Here is a 24,157-nt window from a genome sequence, read left to right on the forward strand (position 1 = left end):
ACTACAGATACTAGAGTAGCTAGAGTAGCACTACAGGGACTGTGCAACACATTGTATAGACTGTGCATGTGTGTGTGTGTGTGTGTGTGTGTGTGTGTGTGTGTGTGTGTGTGTGTGTGTGTGTGTGTGTGTGTGTGTGTGTGTGTGTTCCATGTAATCCCATTTCAAAGTGCTGAGCAGACACAAGCACCGAAACATCCTTTAGTTTTACAGACCTGCTTCTATTACCTTTACTGCCACTTAAACACAATAAGCCCCCATCATTGATAAGATATTGCCCATCGACCCCTTCAGCAGCGCAAACACACACACAAAGGCACAAAGCAGTCTCGCGCCTCCAGGGTTAAACTCCAACGAGCGATAAGCCCACGTCGCTCACACGGAGCGCGGACGCGGCGCCGTCCGAATCAATGACGGGCCCCGCGGTCTAAGCGCCACGGCCAAACACACCAGCAGCAATAATAACCATGCTAATGAGCTCCAGAGAAAGGTCAGGGCCAAACAAAAGAACTCCTCCTTATAAATATTTAAGTGTGATTAAAATTAGCGGGCCTAATTAAGCCATCAGTCTTTGCCCCATGAAAGGCCTTTGATTACGCTGCACTCAGGACGCCTCACTCCGAAGAAGAGCAGCTCTGCACGGCCCGATGGGGAAGTGGCGGTGGAGTGCGTGTGCGGGAGCTTGTATTTTTTGTTTTTGCACTAAAAGCAGATTCAATTATGACATTGACATGATTGGTTTCCGTGGCAACCGCTACATCTGAGGTAAACAACACGCCAAAGTTTCTGTCGATTGTGTCTTGAGAAAATTAAAATGAGGAGGAAATTAAAAATAAAATTAAAAGTGCGTGTCAATCAACACAAACACGATCCGTGCTAGACTGTTGCTGTGTGTGCGTGCAGGGTTTATGGTGATGATGATGATGATGACTCCATGATGTCAGCCATGCCAATATGACCCAGTCCCACATATGAGGATAATCACATCTGAGTGTGTCTGTGTTGTGAATGCCTCGAGGCCCCATAAAGCTGGGGACAATGAGGGCTCACACACAGAGCGTGTGAGAGTGTGTGTGTGTTTAATGTGTCATAACTCTGCCATTGCCCTCCAGCCCCCTGCTTTCAATGTGCATCAGCTGAAGCTGTACAGTAAATAACAAACACCTGCTTGTGTGTGTGTGTGTGTCACCTTGGTGGTTCTTGTGTTTGTGGGGACCTTTTTTAACTTTAGCTGTGTTTGTTGAGGTGGTGTTGCTCCTCACATGACAAGCGAAAGGCAGCCACAGTTCTGCAGCATGCACGGCACCACAACATACAAACGGACCTCGGTTCTGGCCTTGTGCACAAAACCAAGCAGCAGAACGGCCCCGGGCAGCAGCTGCAGGCCACATCATAGACAAGCCAGGGTGTAAAGTAATTTAAATCCTCTTCTGAAGGGTGAGAAAACATTTTATACAGTTGTGAGGATTAGTCTGAACTGGGTTCTTGCGGGTCACGGGTGGATAGGCTTACGCAGGGCCATGAAACAGGTTTAGAAGCCACTGACTCAAGGCGTCAGCATTTCTAACGTGATGCTCAGAGTATCTACCTGTACCTATTGTTGTGTGTGTGTGTGTGTGTGTGTGTGTGTGTGTGAGAACACACTCGCTGACCACTTCATTAGATACACCATGAAGTGAATCAGCTGTACAGGTGTAACTACAGAAGGCGACCGACGACAGCAAACCCACTAATCCAGACAAACGTTCAAACGCAAATGAGCTGAGAAAAGTAAAACCTCAGTCAGTTTTCCTCATTACCACATTCACATCTTACTCCTTTCAACGAACGATTTGCTGCAATGTGTTGGAGGAGGAGTCAGTGACAAACAGACATACGTCATGCATCTGTTGCTCATTCTCGTCTTACAACAGGAACAAGATGGACATGCGCAGTGGAAAAAGATGAACGACGCGGTGCCGCGCGTTGTTTATGGCCTCATGAAACAATGACAATACTGAAACAAATGCACTTTTCCAATAGCTGGTCTTCAAGGTCACGCTCCTCCCCTGGAGGTCGGGCTGCATCTTCAGCTCAGGGCCTCATTACTGCTCACTTCATCTCTGGAGAGGAAGCTTCGTCTCTCACATACGCACACACACAGACACACACAGACACACACACGGTACGACCACATCACCCATGTCTGAGCACGTCTTCAACAAGTGTTTGTTCTGTTGTTGTCTCCGTTCTCTTTGGAGCTAAGAGCTCCTCACTTCTCATCAACTCAAAGTTTTTTCATGAACTGGCCGCGTTGAGTCAGACGAGACTGGAACCCGGGCTGTAAGTGTCCTGTGTGACCAAACCTAAAAAGGTGGGAAGACGGAGCAAAGTCTGGGCCGCAGTGAGGCAGACGCTGGCACCGACTCACAGAGAGCAGGAGAGGAGGCGCAGACAAACACAAAAGGAGCAATAAATAAGCGCGGCGGAGGAGAGGAGCGACGAGGAAGTCCATAAATTGTACGGCGGCGCAGGGCCACGGGGAGGCTGCAGCCGCCTGACGGATAGAGCCATCAGCCTAAGCAGAGGCTACGGCGCGGCCTGCCATCTGCCCGCCCATTACATGAATGGAGTGTACGGCAGGGCCACTGGCATCACCGCTAATCAACAACATTTCCCTGTGCGTGTGTGTGTGCGCGAGTCCAAGCAGGACGACACGTCCTTGTCATAACAATAAGCACATTTTCAGATGGTCTTCTGTTGTCGTTCCAATCTGTGTAGGACGATGCATTCGTCAAGTCCTTAAATGCGTCCTGTGTGTGTGTGTGTGTGTGAGAGCGCGGCCCTCAGAGTAGAGTTACAGCGGCTTCACACCTCATTGGCAAGCAAGGGGAGCCAATCAGCGCCAGCGGACCCGCCTCCCCGGCTGCCGGGCCGCTCGTCGCCATCCTTGATGATGAGAGAAATGAGGAAGTGGATAAAAAGTACTAAAAAAAAAAGAAAAAAGAGCAGAAGAGAAAGAGAGAGAGAGAATGCGAGGACACAAAGGGAGGCACAGACAGATAAAAGCAGTAGAGAGCGTGAGGAGAAACCGTCGAAGGGAAAAACTTCAGAGGTCATTAAACTGAATGCGATTAGTCATCGTTGTGGAGGATGTCGTCTTTTGTATCTGAGTGCTTCCTTGTGTGTGTTTCTCTGCAGGGAACACACGAAATAAGACCAAAATATCATAAAAGCCTCCAAATGAGACTGTAGCTTGATTCTAAATGCTTTACGGAGTCAGAGCAACAAAGTGAGAGCACTTTAAGAGGCAGCGACAGCACATGGACTCATCACAAACATCGAGGGCTGACGTCCTTTATGTCCACGGGCTTCTAATGGACAGAGGAAACGACGTCTTCGCTGCAAAGACGACAGGAAGGAGAGCAGGGCGACGGGAGCGAGCCTCAGACACCTCCCAGTGTCCGGCTGAGAAGGTGCTTTGTTTGTCCACACGTCTTCCATCCAAGCACCGATACTGATGACATCACCAGCCCTCAGATCGGCCTGGACGCTCCTTCCATTAAAGGGAAGTGGTTTCACGGCTGATCTTCTCCTGGGACTGGGCAGACTTCACCCCACACGTCCTGCACTGCACACGCTCATTCTTTATGTGGTGATGAATCTTAAATCTGATCTTGTAATTCTTAGGAAATTCATTAACTTGTAGCTTCAGAAGACCTACAGATTTCCTTTAATACTTGAATGTTTCAAAAGGTTGTTGAGGTTGTGACTGAGAAAAAAAAAATAAAACAAAAACGTAAGTGCCATGTTCAGACCTCATGATTCTATAATTGTGCTGTAATGATATTAAAGAGGATCTAATCTCATCACAGGCAGAACACCCGGTTGAAGCACACATGTTGGCGCTGAGATAGCGGGTCAGAGAGTGCAACCAGGGGAAAAAACAGCCGGAACAAGATGGGAGGGGGGACATGGAGCTTACGCTGCTCTGTGGAGAGACACCTGCCATGAACTTCAACACCCATTATCCCCAACCTTTAGAAAACCCTAGCAACACACACAAATAATGGAAGTCGACCTCTGACCCCTCTGAGACTCCAAAAGTCAGAAATCAAAAGGACAGCTGACTGACAGACCGAGGGGGATTAGTCACAATGAACCACATGCACGCGTGCACACACACACACGCACACACTCTGATGCTGCATTAAGATACTGTCTCCTCTGCGATTGCCGGTGTCCACCTCCGACACAGCCACTGTCCCTCAGACTCGGATGCTGAGACTTTCCCCCGGCGACACGTTGCTGTCGCTGTGATCCATTGTGCAGAGAGAGAGCGTGAGCAGCTGGATGGAGGCTCTGGGTTTGTTTTGGTTCTCAAAAGGCCCGTCTGAAATTAGCCGGGAGAATAAGAAAAACACACACTGGAGAGAAAGTAGAAGTAGATGAATGAGCGAGAGGAAACACAGAAGTAGAGATGCCTGCTCTTTACTCTGAACTGGTACAATTCACAGAACGACTAGAGAAACAAAGCAAGAGAGACAGAATCAGAGGAAAGGATAGATTAAAATCTAAAAGACATCTGAGGCCGGCGGTTCCCCCACGGTTCATCCGGGCTCGTTCCCTCCATTTGGCAAAATGTCGTGGTGACATGAGGGCTGCACATCCATCAAAGACGCACAACGCCGCCTCGGAATTAGCATAAAACACACACGCACGCACACACACACGCACGCACTCAAGAGACACAGGCCACTAAATATTGATAGAAGGAAGTTCAACAACAGTTCCTGCATGGTCTCGTCTTTTATTTCCTACCATCAGACACCGTCACAAGTCTGTTGGTGGAGAACTCAACATTATGATTGCGTCATTACTAACACACACTTACACAAACTGATGGATAGAAAGTCGAGGACATGCACAGGATGCTACGCTGTATGTGCTTGTAACCAGGGCCACCACCTCTATGCTAATCTCACAGCAGACACAGACAACGGTTACAGGAGGACGGGAGGGAGGTGGAGTCATGGGAGAGGCTGCTGCGTTCAGTGCCTCTAGTGTGGTTTGGTTCAGGTCTCCACTTGGTGTGTGAGGGTTTGTGTCTTGGTGCCGGCTCCTTCCTCTGTGTTTGGTGTCAGTCGCTCGAACATCAGTAATCCCACAGAAAAAAAACTCTTCGCTGCGTCTTTGTTCCTTAACCCCCGGTCGTCAACTTGTTCTGCAGACGAAAACCAAAAGTAAGAGAAGTGAGAAAATCACAGCAAATAAAGAGAAGAAGCAAAATTATCCTGAGAGGACAATAAAGAGGTCATAGTTCATGTACAGAAGGAAGCCAAGGGCAGCGGCGTCTGTGTTAGAGGTAAACTACTACACAGTACGTGCAACCACTTCCTGTCAATAAATGTGATGCTGATGCCACTGGATGAAAATGGGCCGAGAAAAAAAAGGGGAGAGGGAGAAAAAACAGGACGGGAACGTGGATAAGTTAAGAAAGCAAAACAGAAAATGTTTACTCACAGGCCAACGCCATGATAGTGTTGTGGATCGAACAGGTTCATGTCAGCAAGGCTCCATTTCTCAAAGGGAGTTTATTTTCTACGCTATTGATCCGACTGTAAAATGATTATCAATAAAAACAGCTGCTCCTGGTGCAGGCTTTGAAAAAAAAAAAAACACTTTGGGGACGCGTACGGCTCGGCTCTGTGGCTCAGGCTGTCACCGCCTCTCTTTGTTATGACGAACGCGGAGCAGCTCAGATCTGGGAACGCGGCAGCTCCGAATCCCGGCGAGGCAAAAATATTAAAGATGCAGCGATTCAAATCACATCTGTGCCCAAACTGATCTTATTAAAGGTTCCCCGGCGAGGTTTCGTGTAAACAGAGGAGCTGAATCTCCCCAAATTGCATGAATCTGTGAAGTCCATCAATCGATAACAGTAAAGCAGTCTGCAGGAATGTGCTTCATCACATCCTTCCTAATAAGTACTTTATACTCAGGAGTACGCGTTGAAATCCTGTGAGCTAAATATGAGGGATCAGGGGAAGAAGCTGCTCCTTTCCTGCCTCATTTAAGTCTTTACAATCACAACACCCTCCAAAATCATCAACAGTGATCATGCTCGGCCCTTTGGGAGTAAAGTGGAGATGGAAGGGTCAGTCTTAAAAAAATAAAGTGGAGGAGCAAAAAGATAGCGAGCGAGGCGGCCACGCGGCGAGAATATGGAATGAGGCGAGCGGCGGATGGAGAGATGGGCCTCCGCGATAAAGTGGCATTCATAGAGGGAGAAGCAGGAGGAACGCTCGACTTTATCTGTCCTTCAACTGCCTCTTCCCTCACTGTTTGCTATCTGGACCTGTTAAGTGGTGAATGCATTAGAAAATGTGACTAGGGATGAAGGGATAGCGGACGGAGGGAGGGAAGGAGCGATGGCGGGAGGGCGAAGGAGGCACAAAAGGGAGCCAAGAGTGGGTCTAAATGTTATCGCCGACAGCGGCGATAAGGGCCCTAATTATCAGAGACAAAGGCGCGGTGGCTGACGACGCCTCGTCTCAGCTGGTCCAGGATCAGGGCCGGTTTTGTGAAACTGAGATTGTTTTTATCCTCGGCCTCAGACCCGGCTGTAGTAGAGTCTTCAGGGGACGCTCATATTCGTAGCGGGAAGGACGAGGGGAACTTCCAGCTCCTCTGAAGCGGACAGACGTTTGGGGACAAGGGCATATTTGTAGGTTTTGACCTTGAGAAGGTCAAAGTCACGGCCTTTAGCGCTTCTCCTCGCTGCAGCTTCCTGCTCGGCTCCGATAAAGCCGTGTAAACATCCTAATCAACGAGCTGCATCGGCTCATATCAATCCTCCTCCATTCCTTCCCCGGTTCTGTCGGCTGCGTAATTCTGCATATTATTCCTTTAAAGCCTTATCGCAGAACTGTTTCTTTTGCACCTAATGATTTTAAAAGCGAGTCTCGCAGCGATAAGCGCAGATGAACAGGAGTGTGCTGCGATTGCTGCGGGGTGATAAACACAAGCGGATTACCATATCGTCTCAGGCTAGCTCCCAAACAATTTACAAGATCATAACAGGATCCGGACTGTGAACATACCCTCGCTGAATCCTGACAAGGCTACAGGTAGCTCTCTTAAACACGCGCACACACACACACACTGACATCCACATGATGAATAAAACATTGTGCAATTTACATGATGTATAGCTTAAAAATCTGCCTGCATCTGACTTTTAGATGTAATACTAATACCCACGAGGGTGAGTGGGAGACACCAAACTCAGTTTCCTTCATTTCCGGCAAAACAATGCAATTGTAAAAAAATCTAATAGAAAAGCTCTATGAATGTAAATGGAGTCTTTTTTGAGGCAAATGGATGTTACATATTGCAAAGTGCAAGGGGGGTGGATCAAGTTAATATCAACCTGGGTGACATACTATTACCATACAGTGTGAGAGCAGGAGACTGAGGGCGAAACAACATTTGCACTTGGCAATGAAAGGAGCAACGGCTCCTGCCTGGGCGTTATTGCATTAAAACACACACTCGGACACAGTCGGGGGAACGCCTGTGTCAGCAGGTATTATGGAAATAGGTCGCACGGTTCAAACGGGCTATTTAGAGGGAGCTTTACTCAGGCGCCGGGTGCCCGCTGGAAATCGCATTGAGCCGTCTAGAAAGCGGGGAGCGGGCGCATGTAAATGGATGCTGCTGCGCATGTGTGTGTGTGCTGCTTAGTGCGTACGCGCTGTTCATTGATGCAGACGTTTTAAAAGGCAGCGGCGGTTCTACTATAGCGAACGTCTGACCAGTCAGCAGTGACGTAAGCTACAGTCGACACAGACACAGACACGGGAGCTGGATGCATTAGGACTTGCGCGTCTGTCCATGACGATGTGTGAGCATGTTTGTCACTCTTCAGAGGGGGAAAATACATTGTGATCAGCTGCACACTCTCATTGGTTTCATTTAACAGGCTTTACATGCAAAAGCTGCTACGGCGAGCTCGTCCTTTGGCGGCTGAATGCTCACCTGTTTGGCGTTGTTGACGCACTGCAGGTACAGCGCTGCAATGTTGGAGCAGTGGAGGGTCTTCCCCACGTTCTCCTTGTAGCACGCGAGGATCTGGCCCTGCAGGTCCGCGCAGACGGGATACACCTCATACCGCCTGCGGGGGGGGGGCAGGGAGAGACATGATGTGAGCAACAGGGAAAAAAGGTCTATAAATATGTGAGTGAAAGAAAAAAAAATGACAAAATGAGGATGAGCTGCAGCAACTGAGGAGACGAAAATAGGAATAAGGACTTATTGTTGGTTTAGAAAATGAGCATATTGACAGTCATTTTCATCTCAAGAGAGCTCATGCATTATTACAGCACTGTGAGCTGCACCGCAGTCAATAATGTGTGCGCTCCCTCCGTTCCCCATCGCCTCTGTCCCTGCCGTTCACAGCACCTTGGGCAGAAATCGGCAGCAGCGCGTCGGCAGGGCGGAAGGTCACGGGTCAGTCTGGCCTGTGCAGTCGGCCGCGCGGGTGCATTAACGCATGCATTAGAACATACCGGCGGAGGCTGCAGGGCTTTCTCTGACAACGGATAACGAGACGCGTCAAATAAAGCTCCCAATAATGGCTGCAGCCCCTGAAAAAGGCAGATCCATCAGCGTCATGGGACCATGTGGAAGAAGAGCTAATCAATGGTGGGGCCAAACAACAAGCCAGCGCTGGTTTAGTCTTGGCTTGTTACAATGCATGATGATGATAATGATGATTAGGTTAAGATTAGCTGCAAACTAAAGACACGCTGCTGATCAATAGGCACCTCATACGTCTTACTACTAAAAATCCTTAAAAGGCCTCACAGAAGCAGAGTATTGATCATTCTACTGGGTCCTAAGGAATCCATTAGTAAATACACAGTGGCCTCCTGAAGCTTCAACCACTTACACACAGAGCATTGGTGGAGTCGCCGGCTGGTCTCCACCAGGTTAGCATGCTCACTCCCAGACGCTGCTCAACCTGGGCGCTTCCATTAGACGTGTACGGTCCCACAGTATCTCTGGGGCCACACCAAGCAGGGGGCCGCGCCGCCGGCACCGCGGCCCTGCCTGACGTTAACTGCTTTTGTCTCTCTCTCTCCACACATCCCATAAAAATCCATAATGACGACACATGCCCGTGCGAGGGCTATTATGCTAATGGCGGTGTCATCGTTTTGTTCACACCAGTGCCCAGGACACTCCATCTGCCCCACTAAACACGCCTCGCATGTGTGTGGAAAGAGAAAGGGATTCTGCTCGTCAGCAACTCGGGAGACTCTCAAAGGAATATTGGGGGGCGAGGCAGAGCCCCTTTAGTCAGAATTGGATGTTTGATTTGCTCCCTGGAGTGAGAAATTATCCCCCGCTGGATACAAAGCAGGGGATTGATCGCACGGGTCATTACACAAGGTGCAATGCAGCAGGAACGCGGTGCAGTGAAGACGGCTGGATGGATACGTGGGCATATTTGTTTTGGATGCTGGAAGGATCTATAGTCCTTCAGGCACAGGTCAGTCTCACCATCAGATGTGATGGCCACACATTTACTATCAAACCATTTAAATAAACACCCAGAGACTGTGGAGAAAGCTTATCAACAGTCCAAATGCCTGGTAATTAGTAAAGGCTTCAGGAAATTACTGGTCTGTGTGAAGAAATAAGCTGACAAATCCCCCCGTAAACCGGCTAATTGTTGGTTTAGCACTTTGTGTTCGTCAGTGAGCCACGAATGCAGGATTTCAAGCCACCGCGGCCGGTCTGGACGGACCTGCGAGCTCTGCCGTTACGGCCTTTTAGATGCCGGTCGATCCCAGGACAGGTCTGTGCCTCGAACAAGCCCTGGCGTTCAACCCCCTAGAAAGACCGGCAACGTCATGGGGCCGGGCGCGGGGAGGGCTCTGCGTACGTGGAGCCATCGGGGGTGAATTCTGCCGCTCGCCCGCAGGCGCGGCGAGGCCGTCGCTTCGCGTCGGGGAACTGAGCAACGACAGCAGTGCCAGCAGAAATTGTTGCCATCCTATGGATCCCAGCTCTCATTTATTAAACCGCCTATGGGCATCTACGGGGACAAGAGAAGCCACATACACCCGCTAATTACTTTCTTAAGCGTTAGCGTTAATGCCAGGTGCAACCTGCTGATACAAACCGCAGTGTTTATCACCACTAATGGCCTCTGAGAGAGAGAAAAGAGGACAGGGACAGACGCAGGAGGGAGGGTGAGGAAGAGGATGAGGGATGGATATAAATGAAGAGCGTTTCTTGATGAGAAACCAGACGGTAGTACTTCTATTTTTGCTTGCTCTCATGTTCTGTGTGGGGAACGGGCTGAGACGGTGGCTGAGTTAATCACGGAGACAATAACACTGTCACACACACTCTGTGGCAGCACGCTGCATTCCCTATCATCTATCATTAAGATTAACATTAAGTTCCTGCCACCAGCCACACGGAGCCGCTAGGAAGAGACGACAGCCTCGCTCCCTCCTCCTCACTTTTACATTAGGTGCCCTGGTGTCATTTGCTGCAGCGTGAATGCGGATGCAAATAAGACAGACATTCATTAATAGGCTTTACAGCACAAACACTACAACGCTGTCCTTTTTCCTTCCCACATTTTTCCACAGAAATGAAAGGTCAACAAATACATCAGAGCCAATAATGTACTTACATGCATCTGAATATGGTCAAAGCTTATTAAAAGTAAAAAATCTGAGCTTGTTTTATTTTGAAATCCATGTCTGGCCTTAAGATATCACCAAATTCCTCAACCTTGTAAAACAAATATTCAAAACTTGTCGAATTTCTACCAAACTAGTTCAAAGTGTTGGGAGCAACGCGCAGCAAAGTGAATACACAGTGAATGCTTCAGCTGCGGGAGTTTAATTATAAATACAGGTAAAAACAACCATGAATCACCCGGCTCCTCTGTAACCGGCGCTCGCAAATAGCGTCACATTCCCAGAGCGAAACCTTTTTAACAGCGTTTAAATTATGTTGGTTGAAAAAAATAAAAGAAGGTCAAAAGTATTCTGACATTTTTCCTGGTTGGACAGGGTCGGAGACGTGGACAATGTTTGGTGCTCGAGTATTTGCTTTTCACAAAGCGATGTCGACTGTGTGACCGCTTGTGGTGAAAACTTGGTGAAACACTTCTGATCAGCTTCTTTTAGTTCCAATAATTTTTAAAAGCCTGAGGCGGTAAAAAAGACAAACAATCAGACTTTTATCTTTTATCCTGCTCCCACGTTCTTTACATCTTATTCAACACAAAGAGATACATTCACACACTTGTCAGATAACTATGATAAACACACAATGATCACATGATCAATATAAACGTCCCCACACAAGCTTCCAGATGTTTGGTGATGAACAAAGCTCCAATCTCTGCTCCCTCTCCCTTTCTTCCTCTCTCCTTTATTCTGTGCCATCCCTCATTCCCATGAGGCTCTCGAGATATTTAATAAAAGTCCGTGTGGAAGGTGAATCTAAAACAAACAGGCACATCTACCGCACATGCATTAGCTTGTTTTTCTCTGACAGGGAGAGAGATGCTGCACCTCTGCGCCCTAGAGACTGTAAATCTAAACAGTCATATACGAGTCTCGCCTTATGCCATCAGCAGCTGTAAAGGTCTCTCCTTAACACCTCCAGCCCAGCCCCCAACACACACACACGCACACATGCACACATGCACACATGCACACATGCACACACACACACACACACACACACACACACACACACACACACACACACACACACACACACACACACACACACACACACACACACACACACACACACACACACACACACACACACACACACACCGAGCCCATATTGCCACGATCTGCTGATAGAGAGAGGGATGAAAGGGAGGACCAAGGTTGGTCGAGATATCTATATTACAGTTTCACAGCTCCGCATCATAAATCACACGGCGGAGAGAGGGAAAGGCAGTGGACAGAGGGGGAGAGCGGAGGCACTCCATTGAGAAAATATGCTTTATTAGACAAACAGAGACAGAGAGGGCCGAGGTGCATCGGTGAAAAGAAATCAGCGAAAAGTTGTGTCACCAGAGACGCGATGGGAGAAAGAGAAGAAAGGATATAAAGGAGGCATAGGGGGAAGCGGAGGGAACCTGCGAAGCTCGCGCTCATCGCTTCCTCTGCCAAGTTTTCTTCTAGGAAAAGAACAGAGGAGGAGGTTGAGAGGAGGGGCAGGAATGGTACGAGGGGACGAATGTGTCCCATTTAACATGTAATAAAAGAGAACAGATTACCTGCTCGCTCCCTCTCACTGTCCGTCTCCCTCCTGAAGGTGTCTCTATATCATTTAATACAATCCCTTCTGCGGCGCCAGTCAGCACATTTCCACGGAGGGGACACGTTCTGCAGGGTTTGTGGCCGCGGCTCCGTACCTTCAACAACGTATTGACTGCGAGCAGCGGGGACGTATTCAGATCGATATGGAGATTTTCATACAGCACGCACGTGTTGTGCCAATAGTGCGAGAAGCGCTATTAGTGCATTTCTCCATCAGCATATATTGACCATGACTACCATCTGCTGTAATGGTGTGGAGCTGTGCACTAAAATTGCATTCATAGATCTCTGTTAGGGACTGAACGGGCTTCGATGTTTGGACCAAGTGCCAGGCACATCTGGAAGCGTGTGCGTTCATCTGTCATGATTTGATGTGTGTTACAACTAAAGAAAGACAGAAAGCCGCACGGACTCTCCTAAACACACGTCAGACGGATAACGGTGTTATGGTTTACCATAAACAGGGAGGTGGTCTGTGTCAGACATGTGTCCTTTCTTTGTCTATAGAAACAACACGTAATGCATCTCTATTAAAAGTATGGATTACTGTAGCCTGCCATCAGATTGAGTTCCCAATCACCACATTGTCTATTTATCATCATTTGGGTCCACTTAGGGGTTAATAGGGTTAAGGGGCGGGTGCCGGTTTCCCTTTAAAAAGCCCTCATGTTCTCTCTAGTTAAAGCAGGCGTCAGTACCGAGGGGGGTAAATAAATACAAATGATCCAGTTAAGGAGAAAAATGACACACATTTCGCTCACGCTGCTTTTTAAAAGCAGACCTGAGTGACCCCCCGCAGTGAAGTCCATCAGCATGGATAAGAGGCAAAATGAGAGAGAGAGAGGGGGAAAATGAGACCGGCAGCGACAGACCGAGGCAAGAAAGCGCCAGGGACAAAAGGCTGCCGAGGAACGGAGAGAGATAATGTAGGAGGACGGCAAAACGCAGACAATAACAAAGATGGAGCGAGTGAGGGAGATTTAAATGAAGACAGAAGACGGCACAGTCAAACCAGTGAGAGACATCAAACCCGTTCACTGGTTCACAGATGCTTGTTTAAGGTGAACACATTAAAATAACATTGAAAGTATGGAGATCCAGAACTGTTCCAGGAACGGCAACACAGCAGAGTTACTCTGTTCCATCGTTCACGTCACGTCTCCTAATACTGGATATGGAAACAACAACAAGCAATAAACGCTGAGTGGATTTCTCAACCATTTCCAAAGTCACTAAATCATCCGCTAAAAGGTGCACATAGTGTCTATGTGTGCGCCCACGCGGGTCCTTCGAGCTCGCTGTGCCTTTTACAGCCGGCGCTGCAGAGCTCTTAAGGCCCAAAGAAGAGCTTTTAAAGCAGTTATTGACTTCTGCCTCCTCAGCTGACCACCGTCTCGTGTCTGTGCCCTGGTTGCCTGGCGACCGGATTGTGGTGCACCCTCACCTGACAGAGGGGTCGAGGTGCTGCTCGGTGCCTCTTACCTCGCTGACCATTTCACAGACTGACACCTTCACAGGAACACGCGACGGACCCGGCGGTGGCTCGGCTGCTAATTATTTACTAACTGCTTGGCCCAATTAAACTTTAATAGATGTTGACTTCATTAATTTTGGGGCACAAACAAACAGGAGCACAGCCAAGAACACAGAGAGCTTCTGCTGCTGGTTTACATCCTGAATGCATCAGGTTGCATTCAGCTAAAAAACTCACAACCTTCACAACAATTTCCACTAACTCCTGTTATCGTCAACTGGATTCAATTAAAGAGATTTATTCAAAACAGCTCAAATACAAACAGAGAAAAGAAGTGAATGTCTAGCCTGAGGGAGAAGAAGAGTGACAGTGAAGCGACAGACGAAAATGAGCTTTGCACACAAGCACACACACACACACCTAGACACCAGAGTTAAAAAAGTCCTTGTAGCCTTTTCTGATCTTATGACAAATGTCACCATCAAGGCAGCAAGCGTTGTCTGAGTTTGTCAGACTTCAGACGGGGATTGAGACGGTTGCTGGCCTCTATCCTTACAGCATTACACAGCCTTGTCAGATCCACCCATTCACCGGTACGTGATGTCCCGGGCCCGTTGCAAACCTGCAGGGACCTGCACCTGAATGACTGGCTCCAACAAAGAAGCCCCCAAACCCGGCCAAAGGTTAGCGCTGACAGGGGGCTTAAGACTCCGCCGCTGTTCTTTCGTTCCCTATTCCATCTTCTGGCATAATCTCACATCTATCATTTTCTTCCATGCCTGTCAGCGCGCGTGTCAAACTAAAGCCCCGCTGGGGTCAGCGCAGCCTGTCGAGAAGCCTCTGCCTCGCACAATCACCTGTGTACGCGGGCGCGCTCAAATGCATTCGTCTTCATATGGAAAAGCATGCGGCGTAGGCGCGCTTACATACATGTGGCGTGGCAAAGGTCACGCATTCTGAGCCGGACAGTGTGATAAGGCATTGGACTTGGCTAAACAACTAGCGGTGAGAGTGGCAGCATATAAATCAGGTGGAGAGAGAGATAGGCTCCTTTCCACGGGCAGCGGGGAGCTCTTATCTGCAGCCAGTGTCACGGGGAGAGTGAATAAAAGCTTTGGTCCTACGTGTACGGCCGCGTGTCTAACAAACTGTTATTACTTTATCTACTGCATGTTGTGTATATGCGCCTATACATGAAGGAACTGCGCTGCTAATGGATTTGTCTAGGTCTATGAGAGAAGACCTTGCAGTTTATGAAAGAAACAATTCCAGCCACTGAAATTGATTTTTCTCTTTTTTTCCCTGCAGTTTAAGTTACTTTCATATCTCATATTGCAGAGGAAAAACTTGAAGCATGAGGTAGAACTGCCAAAATATAAAAGGTCTCTATGAAATGCTCCATGTATAACGAAAAGCTGTGGGAAAGCCTGAATGTAGATACTGACAAAAAGGGTCCACTCCTCCTGCAAGTTTTCACTTTACATCAGATCATGCCGCTGATTTAATTCAGCTTTTTTATGGCAAATATGACTCGAGCAGGATTAGCCACTAGCAACTGGCTCCACTAGCAATAATACATTAAATATTTTAAAATACCACATTTCTAAAAGCGTATATTTTGTGATGCTCAAAGCAAAACCGCCTCTATAGTGGCTGTACTGTATGTACCTTGTTTGACTGTACGCGTGTGGATGTAATGAGGTCACTGTGATGCAGTAGTGTTCTGGTTGGGGGGGCTCCATTATTCTGGGTTGCTCTGGTGGGAATACAGCAGAACTGCAGGTAACACCTGTACTGCACGGCTGCACGCTTGCACCTCCCTCCACTGAGCTCCTACATCTCACGCTTTCATTTTATTTCCTCTGACGTTGCTGAGGAAAATGACCACGCGGCACCGCTGCGGCGCGTGCCTAAAATGTGACAACAGATTCCCTCGATTAGTCACACAAGGGGCGCAACTTAAATGATTTGCTTCTTGTCCCACTCCATCCACTCGCAGCGCTGATGGCAAAAAACCAAAATAATTATCTCCCAAGTTGCTTGTTACAGAGCATCCACCTGTATAAGAGAACAGGTGCTGCATTTACCTGTGACACATCACTTTCTCCGGAGGCCCTGCTCCTCTGTACGCCACTAACTGGTACCAGCTTACAGTATATTAGTTTAGCTTAATACCTCCCAGCTCATCAGAGACATATACATAAGGTCAGTTCAGATTTGCAGTGTACATAGACGCTATAACCTCCTCTCCTCTTTACTGTAATAATCTCAGGCCCAAAATTAACCTTCTTAATCAATCCCTGGAGTCCTATCACTGCCTTTACAGCTGCACCGACATGAGATACAGCGGAGAAATGAAGACATCCGAACACAAAAGATGTCATCTCACACTTTATAACAGCCCACATTAACATATCAAATGTTAATTCTATCAAGTATGGATAAGACCCCGGCTTTTCTTCCTTTCTTTTAGTTTTATCTCTCGGGACATTTTCAGCTTTGAGGAAATCAAAAGCCTACGTGAGACAAAAAAAAAAACATTTCCCCTATTATTCAACAGAGGCCACAGATAGCATCTTATCTCTGTAGGGTCTCTGTCATAAGGGAGACAGCTCTGTGCAAAGGCGCACATTATGTTCACACAACACGCGAGCTCATGCAAACATACACCATCATGCATGAACTCACACAAATAAACAAAGACGGGCCAAACACGCCCTGTTAAATGCAATTAACCCTGCGCTCTGATCCTCTGGATGCATCCCTGCTCATGCCTTGTAACACCAGACCTTCCCGCCATTTCATTAGTGCACACACACACACACACACACACACACACACACACACACACACACACACACACACACACACACACACACACACACACACACACACACACACACACACACACACACACACACACACACACACACACACACACACACACACACACACACACCGTCGTGCAGACGCCCCCTCTGCTTTGTAATCCAGTCACAGTTCCGCTAATGCACCTCTGATGATGCAACCCACCAATGGCTGCTCTCCGTGCAGCGCCGCGCGCCACATGACTGCCCGCATGTTAGCCCCACGTTCGCTCGCAGTTAGCGCTGTCATTTGGCACTAATGTTATTCCGCTGAATATTTTTTTTCCTTTAATGTGATTTGGGAAGTCTCAGCTCCAGCTTCCACCAGTCTAGCGCTAAACCCCCCGCGGGCTAGGCTAATCAGTTTCCAGCATTTCTGTGGGAGACAATGATCCCAGTGTTAGCGCTGGCTAATGACGAGCTAACGCAATTAGCCTAGCCTCCCAGGAGTGCAGCTCAAAGCCGCGGCCCATTCCAGCTCCGGCTCCTGTGGGCTCCTCATCCACTCTCCCTACATTACTATGGAGCCTAATGGTCTCTTATTAGGAAGACAGATGGAACACGGATGGAGAGGGATCGGGCATCTTCTTGGGTTACATACAGTATATGTGTCAGCTTGGATGTTTAATATTATCTCCCCTGCTAACAGCCTCAATTAATGCAAAGTGCATTTGTAACCTGTATTTAAATCGTATTGTAGCGTATAGTGCAGCAGTGATACAATGTCACAAGCAAAGACGTTGTCAAATCTGTGATTTGATACATTAACCATGCTCAAAACCTGCTCAGATTTATTCGTTAATCCTGGGTGAAGATCAAATTACACAAAATCACACTGGAATATTAAAAAGAGCGCAAGAAATATGCCCTATCAGCTGCAGTATCATCAACATGCTATCAAGCTTATCAGTGAAGTGCATCATCAGCTGCAGCTAATGGCCCGGCCTAATGTGCTTGTGATTGAAAGACGTAGGTTAGATGGTGGCTAGCATAATTAAATAGCGCATTCACTGCTCCGTGTGGATTTCTAATCTCTGGCAAGGCATTATTTTTATGTTGTCCCTCTTCATGTGACATTACAGAGATTCATCAAGATCATCACAAATAAGAACCTTTCAAAGCCAAGTGCACTTTTAACAGCAAAGCAAACGAAGAACAATAAAAAAAAATGTAAATAAGTTATTAAGTCTTTGCACTTACTTGAACTTGGCGTTCACTTGGTCTGCAGCTTTGTGGTAGTTCTCTGAGGTGACCTTGTAGAACTGTGCAGTCTGTAAGGAGAGAGAGGGGGACACACCAGTGGGTGAGAGAACTGCATGAAAACGATCGTAATCTCTGATGGAAAAAGTCAGTCCCATATATTCACGCATCTTCCCTCCACTCTAACGCATTCAGCCAAGTGACTCCCAACATTTTAGATCAAATATCCCTGCCTCATCCACCAGGACTCAAGCTTCTTTATGGAGAGAATATGAAGAGCAGAGGTCTATTACTAGTTGGGTTTAGTTTCATGCTCTACTGTACTGTACTGTACTGTAGCCATTTCTTTGTTATTGTGTTTGTGAGAGTGTCTGAATTATGGTTATGTGTGTGTGTGTGTGTGTGCGTGTGCGTGTGTCTGCTATGCTTCAACAAAAGACTTCTGTAATAACAGCCAGCAATCCTGCGGGGTCAGAGGGCTGCTAGTCAACAATGTACAGGCCACCGGTCACAATCCCCCAGTGACCCACAGCGAATGAACCCATAGCGGCACCACTCAACCTGAATTACCTCTTCAAACCCCGCTATACGAGTCGGCTCCTACACAGTTTATATGGCTCAAGAACGCTCTTTTGCCAGGCCTTAGTGGTTGTTCGACATTAGGATCAAATGTAAGGCTGTAAAGTGTGACAGCGAGGCTGTAAGAGGTTTAATCCAGGTGCAAAAGAAGGACATGTTCACTGGTATTAGGAAGACATCATAACTCAAAAAAAACATCTAACCATCTAAATATAAAGGCTATTACACCAATTCCTTTACCCATCTTTTCCTGTGAACTCACATACGTTTAGTGATCTTGCAATAGAAATGTGATGAATGAAAGCCTCTTGGTCCTTTCTGTCCTAACCTAACCTCGCAGGGAAGACATTCATCATAGTTCAGAGGGGATCAATGGGAATAAACTGCAGTGCTAAAAAGATCAATAGTCATGCGTTGTAAAGCTAAAAGAAGATGGGACAAGACAACGCTGACAAAAGGTCTGGTACCAATTTGAGCCCTCTTCATTTGAGGCGACGCTCACGCTGCCAGTCCTTCACCTCGCTCACACTGAGCTGCGTTATAGACGTGATTCACAACTAATTTGACCACGTCAATATCCACATGGTTTTCAATAAAAACATACAAGTTAAAGGTATAAAGAGACACTTTCAGCTCTGATGCTTCAAGTTCATATTTGATTAAATATTATCTGTATTAAAAGATCTGTAAAGGGTCTCTTGAGCACCTTATAGGTTTAAAGGAGCTAATTTAACTACTTTAAATACTTAAGCTATTCATTTGCAAGAGAGTATAAGAAAGTGGGAGACTTAGCTTCAATTCTTGACCATAGAGGACAATACACAAAGTTTAGGAGTTAACTTGTAAGCCGGCGTTGTATCTGTGCACCCCTGGCCTTGAATCAAGTGATTTTTAGTATAGACAAAGAAACTGTCAAGAGCTACGAAAAAGGATTTAAAAAGAGAGGCTTATTCACAGATAAAAAGACTAAAGAGATTTTGGGAGCTGCTAAAGAGGCAAGAATAAGACTTCTCCTGGGTGCTGAGATTGAGCCATTGGAAGAGAAAGAGGGAGGCTGCGAGAACTGGGTTTGGCTCTCTGTCTAGAATACTAAGCACAAGGTAATAATACCTGCCTAAATGGCAGAGCTGGCACTAATCAGCGCACTAATCCACCTGGGAGGACAAAAGGCCATGTGTGACAATGATTGCGGAATCACTTAAATTACACAAACAGCACACATGCATTTAAAGCCACAAGCACGGCCGCGGCGCTGGCTTGGGGACGCGGCGACGGGTAGACGGCCAAAAGCATCGACAGCAGCCCTGGTGCTTAGATATAAAAAGGTAAACACACACACTCAGACAGAGAAGAGTGCAATTTGTGTGATTACTGAGTGGCCTCAAATTGTGATTTCCTGCTGTTGCCCCAACTGATTTAGAGCGTAGCCCTGACCTTTTATTAGGGAGACCATGCTTGGCTTGGCTGAAAACATTCTTCCCTTGACCCAAGCTAAATCTTTATTTTCCCGCAACTCCAAAGCACCGCTGTGATTTATGCCTCATAGAAAGATGCGTTTTGATCACTGCTGAGCGGCTCTTTGTAAATGGATGAAGAGAGCTGTGACGCCACGGGAACCTGCTTCTGTGTATTTTCTCATCTACCATCTCTTGAATAAAATGCAGCTCGTGTTCATTTGTCTCCGATTTGCTCTATTTGTTTACCACCAGGTTTTTAGCTCATCTGGAGCCAAACAAAACGCTGGCGGGGGGTGTCATAGACAAATTAACTCATTACAGCTAATGCGCCGCAGCGATATGGAGAAGATAGACGCTGCACCCCAACACAGGCTCCGGCTCAATTTAGAAAAGCGCCGAAAATTTTTAATGAATAAAACAAATAACTCCCCGTGCTGATGGCTCCTTTCTCTTATCTGCCGCTGAGCAGGAGGGCCGAGGCGCGGAGAAACCCCACCATGGTCAACATTACGCTTCCGCACAACTTAATAAAGAGATATCTGCTGCGGGAAACTTGGAAATAAGGGAAACAACTGGGCTAATTTTGCATCCATTGAAGTGAGTTTTCTTTGATCAACAGTGGTAAAGATATTGCAATAAATATGACATCACACCAATAACCAAGCAAACCGCATTAGCGCTGGTGGTTTTATGGAGGTTATGAGTTTCAGCGCCACTGATTTTGTTACCGCTGACAGGGCCGGGCTAAGCTACGCTAAGCAAGTGTCGGCTATAGCTTCGCATTTAACACAAAAATGTGAGAATCCTATAATCTCACATTATCTAAGTCATCACGCAAGCAAAGAAAATGACAAAGCGAGAGACTTGAGTTCTGTGAAATCACCAGAGCAGAGCCCCAGAGAACAAAAGCCGCAGTCGCTGTGCAAAAACGTATTCAAATGCATATCTAAAAGTAATGATGCTTCAGCAGGAGCAGTTTATCAAATTACCCTAAAGAGAGCTTTCGTTAAGCTCTAGTGGAAGGATACCTTTGTTTTTAATGTTTTACACAATGACACTAGGACCAAAATAGCAGCAAATCTCACACTATCGTAATTAAAATAAACATTTATGCTATTAACTGCTCAGGTTTCATAGTGTTTCAACTGGAGGATTACTTGCTGCTCATATGATGGACATCTGACCTGAATCTGTTTTCTACAGTTTGTAGAGAAACACACACAGTAAAACACAAGCCGCTACAGAAACTTATTACTTCAAACTAAATCTCTGTGACTTAGTTTGAACACAACTGAGCCTTATAAGCTGACATTTCAAAAGTTGTGTCTCAGCATTCATTAGTTTAGCTCGTGGAGCTTTACTGTTGTCGTTTCCTTATTTTTTTTTATAAACGAACACGCTGTTCTGTTGTTGTAAATGCACCATGAAAAGACTTCCTGTTAAATCCATGTGAATCCCATCATGCGGCTAAAACAGCAAACGGTCTCAGACACGATGTTTCCACACTGCAGCGCGCTGCCTCGTGTTCACTGTGGATTACGGGGACTGTAGTCACACAGGCAGCAGCGCCACACGCTACAGTATACCGACTGCTTCACGGCTGAAGATTCATTTTAAAACATCTTTATTCTTCTATAAAACAGCAGCAACGCAACAAACAAACAACTGCTCTCATTTCCAAAACTGTAACTTTAACACACACTTCAAAACTCCAGCCTTCGAAGGAGAGGAAAAGTGTGAGGGAGAGAAATGACAGAGACAGAAATGAAGATACCTAGTCAGAGATGGAGAAGCCATTACTGTTTGTTAATGCCCGTTCCCCTGCATTTCTTCCTTTCACAGTGCTGTGGAACTTTGCTATGAGATGGCAATTGCTGCCGTGATTGTCCTCCATGGGAGAGCAGAAAAATCCAATTTCATCGATATACAAGGCGAAAAGAAAGTCAGAAAAAAGGAGAAAAATCCCCTCAGAAAAAAATGAAATTGAGACAGAAAAAAAAATCTACCAAAAAAAAAAAACAATAAATAAAAAAAAAGCAACAGATATAGACACACTGATGTGTCAAAGAGGAAAGGCTGGAATGAGACACAGTAGAGAAAAAACACACGGGCCAGCTGATTGTTAAATATGAGATTGTTTTACAGCAGGGCAGGTATTGAGTGAAAGTGTAATAAATATACAGGGGCTATTTGGTAGTTGTGGCCCCAATGAAGAGCCGCAGCAGAGGCAGCAGGCTGAGCTGTCTGGGAGCCTCGTGATGGCCTGTCACTGGAAGCCCCACTGATGAATGGCCACGTTGGATTGGAACAGACGTGTAATATATATCAGACTTATATTCCCCCTCTCACTCCGCGACCTCCTTCCGTTGGCGCGCGCGCACGACGTGCCGGGGAATCCTGAGGTAAAGGAAGCGGCGGCGCGATGGCAGGTGATATTAAGCTGCAGATACACTTCGGGTGGAATCTAATTCGATGCGCTCTCGTTTGGGGAAACGGAGGGTCGGCACGGCGGTGGGGTGTGACAGACTCACAAGGAACTGCTCAAGCACCAGCTTTAACGGCTATAAAGTCACTCACAGTGAGAGATGATGAGCAACAGCACGGCCCGGCATCAGTGGGATGACGACAGAAGGCCAGGACTGTACGTGAGCCAGGAATGAGATGCACAACAGCCGAGAGACAACATCATCCCCCGTTTCACTTCATTTCATAGACAACGTGCAAAACTCCTGTTTTCTCTGCTCTCGCTGCTTTCACTGTTAAGCGCGTGGCGGTGTCAGCGAGTACACAGAGCGATTTTATTTGTATGGCGGACAAAGAGAGCAGGGAGCGCCGAGCCAAACGGGACGGCGGGCCAGGAAAAAGAACAGGGGCCGTTAATAACGCAGTCCAAACACAGCGCGCTCCCTACGGAGCCCCAGCCGCTCTCCACGCGGGAGGGCACCGCGCAATATGCTCGCCATTGATCCTCACTTACACTCAGGATCACACGCCGCCACGCCAAGCGCCCGTGTGATGGTTTGTAAAACAATCATCAGCAAAGTAAAACGCTGATGCATGATTTATCACGAGTTCTTGTGTATTAGTCAATAAATAAGTCCCGTCTCCCAGTTTCTCACCTTGTTTACTCGTCTTTCTATCGTTCTCTCTTATTGACTCTTCTGTTTCGTAATCTCTCGTGTTGATCTTCTATTTTCTCATTTTTCCTTTAGCCTCTCTCTTCAGTATCTCCTTGTTGTCTTTCCATCTCTCCTCTCGTGTGATGGAGATTGGTTGACAATTTGATCACAGACATATTGACCAGAGGTCAACATGGCTGATGCATGGCTGCTGCCTGAAGTCAATAATGCCTGCGCTGGTTGTGTATCATGATCAAGCATCAACACTTGAGTGTTACCTTATGCAGAAGATCCAAAGGGGCAACATACAGAAGCAACATGAGCAAAGGAGGCAAAGACTGCAATAAACTGAACCCTCCTCCATCTCCACAACATTATTTTTCTTGGCCAAACTCCTGAAGAAGTTCTAGCTTTCTAGGAAATGATCCGTCAATCACGTCCTCCTGAAGGAAGTAAATGGCCTCCTCTCGTTCCCGCTACTGAACCAAAATTGTACAGACCAATGCACTTCCAATTACTGACAGAAGTCCACTACCACTCAATACCCACTGTCTTGGCTTAGGAGTTCATCCTCAGTGGAGGAAGGGAAATTTGCAAGCTTTATTGACCTCAGGGGAGCCGGTCTTGTGCGTAATGGGAACCAGCAAATCCACATTTTAAATATTAAACATGCACAGCTACTGCAACAGCGAATTATTACAAGTGCGCTGCTTGTTTAAATAGCTGAGATGAAATTAAGAAATGGCTGAAAGAAAAGTGACTTTTACACATCTGATTGCCTCCTCTTGCACATGAATATTTGCCTTTATAACAGCGTGAAGACATTTCCATTTGGCTTTCACTGCAGAGGGCATTTGACTTTCTGCTCTCTCCAAAGGGGAGAAAACTCCTTCCCAGCATGAAGGTGTCATTAAACAGGGCACTGTATCCTTCCTAAGATACACTTATGAATTGAAAGCAGCGTGAGGGCGTCCTTTTTACCACGCTTTATCGGGGCATTTGACCCCGGTCCCCTGCCTTGCAGGCATCTCTTACTGGGACCAGCATGGAGCTGCCATTAGAAGAGGGCTAAGCTCCTCTGACCCCTGTCATCCTCCACACGGCACTG

The 24,157-nt window shown here is 47.0% G+C and overlaps 1 protein-coding gene across 1 annotated transcript in view; it reads right to left on the minus strand.

The window, feature by feature from the left end:
• Positions 1 to 4,769: 4,769 nt before the first annotated feature.
• Positions 4,770 to 24,157, minus strand: part of chchd3a (coiled-coil-helix-coiled-coil-helix domain containing 3a) — a 43,253-nt gene continuing 23,865 nt past the window's right edge. Inside the window, exons 7-9 of the mRNA XM_029162821.3 lie at positions 17,895 to 17,965; positions 8,020 to 8,155; positions 4,770 to 5,203 (exon numbers count right to left, since the gene is read on the minus strand). Of these exons, the coding sequence (XP_029018654.1) occupies positions 5,180 to 5,203; positions 8,020 to 8,155; positions 17,895 to 17,965 (231 nt within the window). The 3' untranslated portion in view covers positions 4,770 to 5,179. The remainder of the gene's footprint in view (positions 5,204 to 8,019; positions 8,156 to 17,894; positions 17,966 to 24,157) is intronic.

This window comes from Betta splendens, chromosome 9 (assembly GCF_900634795.4).
Source record: "Betta splendens chromosome 9, fBetSpl5.4, whole genome shotgun sequence".
Lineage (NCBI taxonomy): Eukaryota > Metazoa > Chordata > Actinopteri > Anabantiformes > Osphronemidae > Betta > Betta splendens.